This window comes from Ranitomeya variabilis, chromosome 4 (genome assembly GCF_051348905.1).
Source record: "Ranitomeya variabilis isolate aRanVar5 chromosome 4, aRanVar5.hap1, whole genome shotgun sequence".
NCBI lineage: Eukaryota > Metazoa > Chordata > Amphibia > Anura > Dendrobatidae > Ranitomeya > Ranitomeya variabilis.
The window spans coordinates 156681295-156694670 of record NC_135235.1 but is presented as its reverse complement, the minus strand read 5'-3'; the positions used below and the strand labels follow the sequence as shown (position 1 = coordinate 156694670).

Genomic DNA, 13376 nt, shown 5'->3' with positions numbered 1-13376 from the left:
TATAGGTGACTGATGAATGAAAATGCATAGCAGTGACCTTAACTAGAAGGCGAAATAGAGAATAAGAAGGAAATTGCAAGAAGAGAAAAATAGTCTTAAAATAGATGCCGAACCTTGCAATTGTGTTGTGCAATTACAAATCACCCTACCATTTGAGCACTTAGATGCCGCATTCACAATTGACAACAATTTGACTATATGCTAAAACTGATTTCAAAAGTTACAGATGGGTGTCAGCTGCATAATACAGTCAGTACCTGTTATGTAACGAGCAGGCTCAGGCCCTGATCCTGCTCTATGCACAAGTATCTAACATGTGACATATATGTACGTCATATGTCAGGTGTAGATTAATGCTTACAGCTGTATCAGGTCTGAGCAATGGCAGCAATATTTAGTTAAAATTTACTATAGTCATTAAAAGGAATCTATAACATTTCATCTCATGTCTGAGGCCATCTTTACATCGGGAACACACTGTAATTGTATTATGTAAATGATTTTATATTTTTATTTGACTCGTTGGATTGAAACACACAACCACTGCTATATTGTTGGGCACATTTTGCAAAACGAAAACTTATGATCCAGTAAGTAAATGTAGTTTCACTGTTCAGATAGCTACAAATGGAAAGTGGGAAATACTGATAATTTGGAAGTCAGTTCTGGTGTGCAAACCTGATACAAAGTTTTCCTTCATTATAATTGATCTATTACAAATATCAGCGTTTCAGTAGCGCATCTCTCACTCCAATGTCCAGGCATTTGCCCAATTAAAATGTTTATTTGCGCTTCCTCCACAAAGTCTATTAATTGGGCAAGAAGAAACACTGTTTTAGTACAGTTCTGCTGGGTTTTTGCTCTCTGTTTTAGGCTTATTAAGCTTTTCTTCTGAACATCTTCGCCTCCGGTTTTCTTCAGTGCCTTCTCTCTGGCACAACCCTTCTTCACTGCTGGCCTGCAAGCTGTCAAAAGTGCTCTCTTTGGTGTTATTCTTCTTTAAATTTTTCTGGACTTTATGCCTTTTCCGGCAAATACCTAAGCATTTCTCAATACAGTTAAGTCTGGTCTCTGTGGTGCATGCGTACATACCAGCGGGAACTGCTAATACCATAGCACATACAATAACAATTATATGGATAAGTTTTTCCCTCTGTTCTAGTTCACTGATGTCACTGCCTGTCATGAACACAATGCATTGTCCTTTCCTAGGTCTTTGACTTTTTAATGTAATACAAACTTCATATTTAGTTGTTGGAAGCAAATCATTTACAGAATATGTATAAATTCCAGGACCAATATTTATGACATCTTTTTCCTTGTCATCATATTTTCCAAAATAAATGGTATACCATGTTTCACTGGGATTCTCTGTCACGGCGAACCATTCTAAAGATATTCCGTAAACTGTCTGTTTGGCGATTCTCACATCAATGTACACATTCTCATCGGAAGGCAATGATGGACTAAAAGCGTATGATGGAAACATTGAGGGATCTCCTGGCCTTGGAGACTGGACATGTACAATAACTGAAGAAGTAGAGTTGCCAAGGAAATTTTTGGCTACACAGTTATAGACTCCAGCATCTGCAAGGTGCACTACTGGGATCATCAACTCCGATTTTATAGTTTCTTCATCTATTGCAGTGGTGGACACTGTGGAAATAATAAAAAATATTAAATATACCGGTAAATGTTAAAAATGTTTGCCAATTGTTAATAGACTGCATTATATAAAACCCTTCACATTCTATTAAAGGAGACAGCACAGCTGCAATAAAATGTGCAAAATGTATTACTTAAAGGAGCTTTCTACTACTCAGACAATCCCATTCTTAATAACTATGCTCAACCATAACAGCTATACATATATATACATAAACTAGAAAAAGAACACTGGATTTGAGTTTATGTTCCGCTGCTGTCAGCCGTTGTGTGCAGAAGTTTGGCCCAATCCAGCCCCTGTTCATTTTGATAAGAGTCAGCCTGCCAACATTTTCAGTTGGCAGTCAAATGTGCCTGTCGTTTATAATACCCCAGTGGCACTAAAAACCTGCTTTGACAAAACACTAGCAGCAGGGCAGGCCAGGACCTCCAAGACATAGAGACATAGAGAGACAGTACATGCCACATATGTCTAGCTTGGATATTCAACAGTTGTAAGCCACAGAGCAATCATGGAGGACACTGATAAGGTCGTCAAGGTACTCATTCAGGATCTTCCAAAACTTTTCCCTCCTTGTCAAAGTACCCCAGCCCTGAGGTCTGTCCCAGACCTTTGAGAGTGTTCGTCTGCCTCTGCTGCATCTGGTCAGGGTGTGCCTCTCTCATATCCACTCCTTGGTTGTCCAAGGAACATAAACTCAGCAATGTGTGCCAGACTGACAACAGCCAAGACTTCCCTGTCCACACAAAGAGGATGATTGTCCACGTTCTCATCCTCATTGTCTTCCTCATATTCATGCCATCCATGCTGAATATATGGGGTAAAGGTGGTGTGGGTAGTACCATCTGTTCCTCCTCCTCCTCCTCCTCATTATCACCCAAACCACGTTGAGAAGATGAGATGAGACTGGGCTGTGTGGCATCACCCAGTATAGTTTCCTGCACCATTTCAACTTGCTCCACTTGCAAAGCCTCCTCTTTAATTTACAAAGCCTTGCCCACATATGTAACATTAGGTTCCAATGTGTGGCAACTTCGCATACCAGTCAGTGAGCTGAAAAACACTGTAGCAGCACTGACAAGGAGGCAGCAGCTGCAGCTGACTTGCTGAAATGGGCACACATGCTGCACACTTTCAGAAGTAGCTCAGACATAATTGGGTAGGTTTTCAGAAACTGATGAACCACTAAGTTGAGCACATTGGCCAGACATAGTACATGTGGGAGGTTGCCAAGCTTTAAAGCCACCACCAGGTTACGGCCATTGTCACAAACTACCATGCCTGGCTGTAGGTTCAGGGACAAGAACCACAGTTCATTCTGGTCCTTTCAACTATGCAGCAGCATGCAGTTTGTCTACAAAGCAGATTAGGTTTAGCAGAGCCTGCAGCTTGACCAAGGCAGTGCTGCAGTGCTTCCAGCTCACGACTGATGTTGATGTTCCAGAGATGGAGTCTAAGGATGAAGTGCAGGTAACCCTGATTAAACCATGGCCTGCAAAGCTCGGTATCAGTAGCACATGATTCGTCCCAGGATCTGAGTGTGCCCAGGCTTCCACAATATTCACCCAGTGTGCCGTCAGGCATTGTAGTGTCCTTGGCCACAAGCACTTGTCCAGGTATCCATGGTTAAGTGGACCTTCCCATTAACAGCATTGGTAAGGGCACAGCTGATGTTATGGGACACGTGCTTGTGTAAGACAGCGATGGTACACCAGGAGAAATAGTGGTGGCTGGGGACCGACTACTGAGAACTGGCCACTGCCATGAGGTTGCGGAAAGCTTCAGTCTCCATAAGCCTAAACGGCAACATTTCTAGGGTAAGTAGTCTGGAAATGTGGTGGTTTAATATTGTAGGCCGTGGATGGGTGGCTGCATATTTACGCTTGCGTTCCAAAGACTGGGGTAGGGACAACTGAACGCTGCACTGGGACAAGGACATGGACGTGGTTGCTGACAGTGGTTGCAAGTGTGCAATAACAGGGTGGGAGGCATCTTCGCCTGCATCATGGACAGGGGATTAGCATACATGTAGAACAGGGAAATAGGCAGTGGCATCACCCTTGGACAATGTTTCTGGATCCTTGCGTTCAGCCCAACTACTTGGGTGCTTTGCTGTTATGTGCATGAGCATGCTGGTGGCGGTTAAGCATGTAGTTGTGCTGCCACTGATGCTGGCATGGCAGATGTTGCAAATTACCTTTTTTTGGACTAACTGGACTGTCTTTAAAAATGTGTCAGACTCGGAAACACCTAACCCTTTGCTTGGCAACTTCACCCATGTTGGTGCTCTGGGGAACAGTTTCCCACCTTGTGTCTCTGGCCACCCAACTGCACTGTCTCTTCCTGCCTGTTGTGGTTCACTGTATCCCTCCCCCTGTGCACTTCTGTCCTTGCTCTGCATGTCACTTTCCCAGGTTGGATCAATGACTTCATTGTCCACCACCTCTTTTTCCACTTCCTCACACTGATCCTCCTCCTGACTTGCTGATGTAACAACACCACTTGTTGGCAATTGTGTCTCATCATCGTAGAGTATCAATATAGCAATGCTATTTCTAACCAAACAAGCTTTTTGTGTGTTTCGAGGCAATGCTGTATACAAGGATAGTGCTGAAACAAATTGCATTATTACAATGGCAGGGAAATTGGCCAACTTGAGATGGATCTTTAAGACTGCACAAAATAGCAATGCTATTTCTAACAATCAATTTTTTGTGTGTTATGAAGCACTATGTCATTAAAAATTTCACTTATTAAAAAAATTGCAGTATTACTATTGCAGGAAAAGTGCGTACCTCAGATGGACGGGTTACGAGCAATATAGCGATGTTATTGAGATCTTACCATGTCTGGCAGTATGCTTTTGATGCACAACTCTCACAGTAAAAATGGTGTATAATATTTCCCTTCTCAGAACAGTTTGCAGGATTAAGTGAAGAAACAATATTATTAGCCCTGAGAAGGGGCTTTGGTATGTGTTGCAGGCTGCAGCATAAAGGACGTGCAATTCACCCTATCCTGTCCTACATGATCCCATCAGCACAATCTCTCCCTAAGTGCTGGTAACAGCAGTATGAATATTGATTATGATTAGCCCTAAGAAGGGCTGTTTTGTACTTGAAAGAAATGTAAATATGGTTGAATCCCGGGTTAACATGCAGCTACAATTCTGTCCCTCTTTCACCAGCATCTCTCCCTGCTCTGCATGTTTCCGGGGTACAGAGTGACGAGCATAGCATCATGGGTCTTATATAGACATGATGACGCTAGGCGGCCAGCCATTCACAGTAATGCCACCACCAAGATGGCTACAGCATTAGAGTGACTGTCAGGCAATCCCCATATATTTATTGGCTGTCAACTTAGGGTACCGTCTCACTATACGATTTACCAACGATCACGACCTGCGATACGACCTGGCCGTGATCGTTGGTAAGTCATTGTGTGGTCGCTGGGGAGCTGTCACACAGACCGCTCTCCAGCGACCAACGATGCCGAGGTTCGCTGGTAACCAGGGTAAACATCGGGTTACTAAGCGCAGGGCCGCGCTTAGTAACCCGATGTTTACCGTGGTTACCAGCGTAAAAGTAAAAAAAAACAAACCGTACATACTCACCATCTGATGTCCTTCAGGTCCCTTGCCGTCTGCTTCCCGCTCTGACTGAGTGCCGCCGTACAGTGAGAGCAGAGTGCAGCGGTGACATCACCGCTGTGATCTGCTCTCACTTTCCGGCGAGCAGTCAGTCAGAGCGGGAAGCAGACGGCAAGGGACCTGAAGGACATCAGATGGTGAGTATGTACGGGTTTTTTTTTTTTACTTTTATGCTGGTAACCACGGTAAACATCGGGTTACTAAGCGCGGCCCTGCGCTTAGTAACCCGATGTTTACCCTGGTTACCAGCGAACACATCGCTGGATCGCTGTCACACACAACGATCCAGCGATGACAGCGGGAGATCCAGCGACGAAAGAAAGTTTCAAACGATCTGCTACGACGTACGATTCTCAGCAGGGTCCCTGATCGCTGCTGCGTGTCAGACACTGCGAGATCGTAACTATATCGCTAGAACGTCACGAATCGTGCCGTCGTAGTGATGAAAATGCCACTGTGTGACGGTACCCTTAGAGAAGCTGGACATAGAACACAGATAACACAGATAAGAAGGACGCTATGACTATGTTCAGTTTTACTATGTTCTGTATCCAGCTTCTCTAAGTTTACATTTTGAATGAGTAATAACTTACCAGGTTTTCTGATGAGCCAATTTGGTGAAAAGCGTTAAGTGATATATAGCACTCCAAAAAAGTGTTGAAAAATTTGCTTGCATTCAATTAGTCATCTATAGAGTATTAGATGCTTTCTGTTATATTTCGGTGGTATATAACAATTAGTGTTGAGCATTCCGATACTGCAAATATCGGGTATCGGCTGATATTCGCTGTATCGGAATTCCGATACCGAGTTCCGATATTTTTGTGATATCGGAAATCGGAATCGGAAGTTCCCAGTGTGTGGTTCCCAGGGTCTGGAGGAGAGGAGACTCTCCTTCAGGCCCTGGGATCCATATTCATGTAAAAAATAAAGAATAAAAAAAAAAAATATGGCTATACTCACCCCTCCGGCGGACCCTGGACCTTAGCGGTGTAATCGGCAGTCTCTGTTCCTAAGAATGCAGTGAGTGTAGGACCTGCGATAACGTCGCGGCTTGTGATTGGTCGCGTGAGCGGTCACATGAGCGGTCACGCGACCAATCACAAGCCGCGACATCATCGAAGGTCCTTCACTCTGCATTCTTAGGAACGGAGGCAGACGCTTGCAGCGGTGACAGCCAGAGGCCGTCCGAGGGTGAGTATATCCATATTTTTTATTTTTATTCTTTATTTTTTACATGAATATGGATCCCAGGGCCTGACGGAGAGTTTCCTCTCCTTCAGACCCTGGGAACCATCCAGGATACCTTCCGATATTTGTGTCCCATTGACTTGTATTGGTATCGGGTATCGATATTTTTTGGATATCGGCTGATCCAATCCGATACCGATACTTTTGAATATCGGAAGGTATCGCTCAACACTAATAACAATCCAAAAAAGCATTGAAAAAATTTTCTGGATACAATTAGTCATCCATACGGTATTCGGTGCATTCTGTTAAATTTCAATGGTATATAACACTCCAAAAAAGCATTTAAAAATTTGTCTGTTTTCAATTACTCATCCATACAGTACTACTTTCTTTGTGTTAAATTTCAGCGGTATATAATGCTAAAAAAAAAAGTACTAATATTATTAATGTATTTAATGAGTCATCCATGCAATGTAACGTGGTTCTTGTTACATTACGGTGGTATATAAAGCTAAAAAAAACCTTCAAAAACTTTTTATGGATTCAATTATACAAACATACAGTTTTACATGCTTTGTGTAAAATTACAGTGGGTTCAAATTTTTAAAAACCGCTTGGCCTGGTAGAGTTCACAAAATATCTTTGTTGAAAAATTGTCTATTGTCATATATACTTTCATCCTTTCATTGGTTTTAAATAAGAACCAAAATTTACATTCTACATGTGTACAAATTTAGTTATTCAAAAATTGACTGTATTCATATACATTGTAGAACTTGGTTTGTGTGCAATTTCATTGATTTGAAATAAAAAACAAAATTGACCTGCTACAGGAGTATAAATTTGGTCCCTTGGTACTCGATCTCCAGCCACCTCTATTTCTCCCAGTGTGGCATTCCCAACTTGTACCAGCATGTGTCCGGGAACATCAAGAGTGTCTTTACCAACATGGTTACTGTGACTGTCCACTTAACAACCAACACGTGGACTAGCGCTTGTAGCTAGGGACACTGCATTTCACTGACAGCACACTGGGTGATTATTGTGGAGGCCTGGCAAGGCACATATGCTGCCAACGCTGAGGAGTGGTGGTCTTATTTCTATTAGAGTGTCCTTCTCCTCCTACACCAGTTACTGCACACCCTACTGCTCTTCCTCATCCTTCATCTCAGACATGCTATCGTAGAGCACACATCAGCTGAAAGCTCTGCAGCACTTCCTTAGCAAAGCGGCAACAGGCTCTGCTGAAGCTAATTCATCTAGAAGACAAACTGTACACTATGGTACCATTATTAGTTGGCTCTGAAGCTTGGCAGGCTCACACACATACCATGCTTGGCCCACATGGTCAACGTGGTAGTTTTGCGGTTTATGAAAACCTACCCATATTTGCCAGAGATTCTGATCAAGGTCAGTGCTCATTTCTGCAAGTCAGCTACAACTGCTCTGGCACTGCTGCAGCAGCGCATGCAAGTGCCAGATCACCAACTGGTGTGCGATGTTACCACAACTGGAACTCCACACTGCACATGCTAGCAATGCTTTGTGAACAGCAGAGGCCAGTTGTATAAAACCAGCTCCAATGTCAATGCCTTATTTTTGACAAGGATGGAAAAGTTTTTAAAGATAGTCAAGTAATACCTGCCAAACTAGCACAGTCCCTAATTCCTCTGTGAACTTCAGATATTGGGTTAGGAGGTGTTGTGCAGCCCTGCTGCTGGCATCCTGTCTGATTGAGTTTTTAGTAACACAGGGGGTGGGGGTCATAACAGACAGGAGCTTTCTCCCGTCAACAGAAAGTGCTGACAGTCTCTCTCTGATGACAATGAAAAAAAGCATGGATTAGACCTGACTTTTCCACAACCCCAGATGAAAGCAAAACAAAATGTTTTTAATGCTCAATATTTGAATGAGGCCCAAGAGTTGTTGCCTTCTATGGTTTATGGATGACTGGATGACCCTAGTTATAATTTTTTCCTGGCTTTGCACTTTTTTGTAAAGCCTTTATGAGTGTAGATGTATCACAACTACACTTTCTTAATTTTGTTATGAGGTATTCCAGTAGGTGCCTTCAAGGGTGTATGGATGACCCTGCTTGTAATTATTGGCAGATCTTTAGTTAGTGTAGCAGTAACACAACTGCACTGTTCACATTATTTGAATGAGGCACTACAGTTGTTGCCTTCAAAGGTGTATGGATGACCCTGCTTGTAATTTTTTGGGGAAGTGCATAGCCTTTATGAGTCTAGGAGTACAACTACATTGCAATTTGAATATAGTGTGTATGAGGCCCTCATTTGTGTCTAATACAGGGTGTATCTGAGTTGTGGCAGTTCTTGCTTCTATCATAAATTACACTTAAATTTCCTATTTTTTAATAAAGAAATAAATGGTGTTCTTATATTATATATTTTGTAATCCCTTTTCAATTTTGCCCTATACACAAGTTATTATTTAGGAAAAAAATGTTTCTTAACTTTTTTTTCCCGTAAACTCCAATTTTTTGCCAGCTTTGAATATTTTATTGTCAGACCTTAAAGAGGAGTAAAACTGTGACATTTTTGTTCTCAGCAGACATATTGGAATTAGACATGCTTCCAGGGGTTTTCCCCATGTTGTTCTCCTTCCATTCAGCACTCTTTCCATCTATTTCAACATTTTCACTGCCCCCAGACTTCCTTTTAGAGTGTGCTGGAAAAATGCTCTGATTTTCCATAGATTCTGATTATTCTCATTACTCAAAATTAGCATCGGAGCATTAGAAATTGCTTGGTTCGAGTAGCCAGCACCCGAGCATTTTAATGCTTGCTCATCTCTACTCCTGACAGATTCCCTTTTTTGGGCTGTCATCACTCCATGACATTGTGGTTTCCACACATATCATAAGCCTCAATCGATCATGTAATTGACCACTGTCCCCATCCTTCTCTTTTAACCCCACCAATCCATTCTTACTAATAATACATTTGCCGTCAATATTTACTCCACACATGCACTTCTCCATTTAAGTATAGATGATAACCCTATCACTTATGTGTACTCAGGTCCTCCAGCTACTGCAGTTCTTCTATCATCTCCTTTCCTCACCCCTCCTATGTATTACATACATATGCATTCTTCAATCATTGTTTTTTTAAGGGAAGTATTGATTATAATGGGCACTTGACCAACAATCACCCTAATGGGGGCAGATATGTATGGATTTATTTGAACTTACCATTATATGCTTTGATATTAGATGCTTTTAATCCATAGGTCCATAATATTAATGGTGAAGGACTTGCTGTTATGAAACACACCAATGTAACATTCAACCCGACCTGTACAGTGATGTTGGACATTAATGAGTTGGTGGTTGGCTTTAAGCAGCTTTTTAACTCCAGCTCATGAAAGAACTTGCCAGTTTTAGAATTTGGGCTAGCACATATCAAGTATGAGTTCATCAATATAAAAGGTGGGCTGACAGTTTTCACAAAATTGACAAAGCCTTTAAGACGACAATCACACATCCAAGGGTTGTCATGTAAGGCCAAAACTACATTGGTAGTTATTTCAGATCTCTCTACTGCATGTGCTTTTTGATACAAGGGCCAGTTTGAAAAAACATCTTTAGAGATAATTGTAAGCTGATTGAAGGATAAGTCTAAGTAGGTCAGATGGGACAGAAACTTCATTGCATGCTCTGGGAGAACATCCAACCTGTTGTGCTTGAGGTCTAGTATCTTTAAAGCAGGAGTGTCTTGAAATGCAGTCCATGGTACTGATCGTAATTTGTTTCCTTGTAGTCTTAGTTCCTTTAGATTTTTAAGGTCTTCCAAGCTTTTCATATGCATTAGAGTAATGTTATTAAAATTAAGCCAGAGGTATTCTAATGAGCTAACCCCACCAAACAATCCCCGAGAAAGTTCGGTGAGGTGACATTTTTCTATTCTTACTTTTCGAATATCTGGAGGAATGTCATCTGGTATTTTATGTAGAGATGAAGACATGCAAAGGAGACTCCTATAAAACCGACAACAGAATAAAAGACAACATGTAAGAGAAGATGTTGTAACTAGCTTACATGTGCCTGAATATACATAGACTCCTGTTTAATCACAGTTATATATTTTTTGCTTTTACAACCCTAACACAATTTGTTTCACTATAGCTTTCTTCAATGAGCCCCCAAGTGCCACCTCTACACTCACCATTAATGTAGGACTAGCAGACATACAATACATGTTGATTAACAGTATATCTGTGCACTTCTATTCCAATCTTCTTTTAGTTCAGTTAAAAATAATGGAAATCGCTTTCCATTATCCCTATGTTATTACTTTATTAAAATGTCAACATCTATTACTTACCGCCCAAAAGTGTCATTCGAACAAGAACATCCGGTTACACAAGACAGAGACACCAAGCCAAATTCAGAGAAGAAAAGCAGCAAAACAATGAGGTGCCAAGCTGCATCCATATTCTTTCTTGGGTAAAAACTATTTTCTTATTCTGGGAGACAAGCAGACAGGCTCCAAGTAGTAAATCCGATTAACATTAATCTCCTTTCAATTAGAGCAAGCGGCTGATGAAGTCATTAACTCAAATTTAAAGTGAAGTTTCAGTTTTACACTTAGCCATGATATTTTTGGTTATGTAATGGAGAATTGTGATCTTTAAAATGCCTTCATTTTGCAAGATGGCTCATGATAAAAACCTAAAATTATAACTCCATGGGAGTTGACTTTGTTATGCAAGCTACAGATCAGACTCCAGGCATTTTCCATTAAATAGCCATTCAGATCTTTAGAAGTTATTACATATCCAAGGATGAAAATTGCTGAGCCAATGCTTGGAACCCTGGCAATGCCGAGAATGGATCTGTAAAACACTGCATCTGAATTAAGAAGTGGCCGAACAAGCGCACCACTACTCAATTCATAATCTATGGGACTGTCAGGAAAAGACAGTGCTGTACTATGCTATCCCCAGCAGTCCCATAGAGAATGAATGTAGAGGTGATTTCATCAGAAAATAGTGTTTCACCATTATTGGGATTGGTGGGGATCCCAGCAGTCAATCAGCCACTGATCAATAAGTAATCCCCTATCCCCTTCTTAATATGGAAACAAGCATTTAAAAGGATCTGTGAGCAGGTTTTTGCTATGTAATCTGAGGACAGTATAATCTAGCAGCTGAGACACAGATTCCACGAATGTGTCACTTAGGCTGTGAGCTGTTTTCATACAATTATTGTTTATCAGCAAGATTATCACTGCCTGGACCACAATGCACCTGAGCCCTGGTCTGACCACACCCTCTCCTCTGCTATGCAGCTCATTGTCAATAGACAATATACACAGAAAGCTGTGGTGTGGGTGGGGTCAGCTGAGTCACAACGACTGCACCCAGTAAGCTAAGTGATCATTGGAATCAGTGTCTCTGCCCCTATATCATGCTGCTCTCAGGTGAGGTAGAATAAAACCTTGTGACAGATTCCCTTTAAGGTTAAAAATCTTGGTATGGCACCACTGAAATTGCAGATTTAAAATATAAATTTTGTTAAAAATATCGCACAAAAAACACAATTTCGAAACACAAATTTCATTCTAAAAAAAACATCATGCTCACTTTTTTGTTCCTCTTCAAAATAGTAGGTTCTTATCTAAATTCAACAAGTCAGTTTAACAAACAAAATACAACATTCTGGGATTTGATACATAATAGTAAAGAGAAGCACGTTTTATAGATCTCAACATATATGTTCTGATTCCTGTGCTTGATAATACAATGATCCCATTCCATGAGATAAGTTGTCTCTCTGTGCTGAGCAATGACCTCAATGCTCCAACTGACCATAGCTGCTCTTAGGCATACTGACATATACCACATCAAGGACAGACCATTTTCTAATATTTGTTGGTTTACATTTTGAGAAATATCTGCAACAGTTGTTCTTGTTGTGACTAGCACATTTCACCCAAGGGATGTCTTACTATACCCCATAACCCCTGTCCTAATCAACATTACGGACATATGACACTAAGGCTGTGAGCACACATTGCCTTTTTTTAGCATCTTCAACATATTTTTTTTGCACAAATTTGTCACAAAGCCTGAAGGTTTCCTAATGCTATCAAAGTGATATAAGAATCCTGAAGTCTCATATTTGTGATTTGCAGATTTGGTACAGATTCAAATTTGCAGCATGTCAATTCTTTCAGAGTTTTTGCAGCTTTTTTACCAATTGACTTCAATGAAGTCAGTCAAAAACACTACAAAAATGCAGGTCTAAAAATGATTGCAGATTTGTTGTGCAGTTGCTGCATTTTCACTTCAAAAAACTCATCAATATTAACAAAAGGACACAGGATGTCTTGTCACCAGGATCAAGAGGTTGTTAAATTGTTTTATTATGTATATACTGTATATCTAGAAGAAAGAGCAAAACGCAGCACCAACTGTAGTAGGGGTGCAGGGCCTCCCAGATACATCCCACTCCTTGTAAATATATATAAAAATAGAGGCAGCACCCCAAATAAGTTAAAATCACGTGCTATATAATTGCCCATATGCCAAAGTTTGGTTCCACATCTCTGGTCCGAAATGTCGCCATATGGGCAATTAATTAGCACGTGATTTTCACTTATTTGGTGTGCTACCTCTATTTTTTAATATACTGTATACAGTATCTATACATATATACATGTTGTGGTAAATCGGCTCACTCAGCTGTACACGGAGGTAGGCACAGGAACACTGTCTTTTTAAGTCCTTCACTGGTACATTATGTATATGCAGAATAAACCATGGTGAAGTAAAGTAATCACGGCCCTTTCAGCAAAAGAGGAAAGCATTCCAAAATGATATATCACAGTCCATATG

General features: G+C 41.0%; 1 protein-coding gene across 1 annotated transcript; it reads right to left on the bottom strand.

Moving 5' to 3' along the window:
* Positions 1–413: 413 nt before the first annotated feature.
* Positions 414–11004, bottom strand: LRIT2 (leucine rich repeat, Ig-like and transmembrane domains 2). Its single transcript, XM_077257200.1, has 3 exons — positions 10862–11004; positions 9730–10514; positions 414–1656 (listed from the first exon to the last, which is right to left on the bottom strand). Exons 1-3 carry the CDS (start codon positions 10969–10971, stop codon positions 836–838), a joined length of 1716 nt encoding a protein of 571 aa, XP_077113315.1. The 5' UTR covers positions 10972–11004; the 3' UTR covers positions 414–835.
* Positions 11005–13376: the final 2372 nt, after the last annotated feature.

What these genes read in the sequence shown, in the direction of transcription:
- LRIT2 (XM_077257200.1), bottom strand. Translation starts at nt 10,971, where the DNA reads ATGGATGCAGCTTGGCACCTCATTGTTTTGCTGCTTTTCTTCTCTGAA. An exon ending in TCGAATGACACTTTTGGGCG is followed by an intron (nt 10,515 to 10,861) that starts GTAAGTAATAGA and finishes TCGGTTTTATAG; the next exon opens with GAGTCTCCTTTGCATGTCTT. An exon ending in TAATATCAAAGCATATAATG is followed by an intron (nt 1,657 to 9,729) that starts GTAAGTTCAAAT and finishes TTATTTCCACAG; the next exon opens with TGTCCACCACTGCAATAGAT.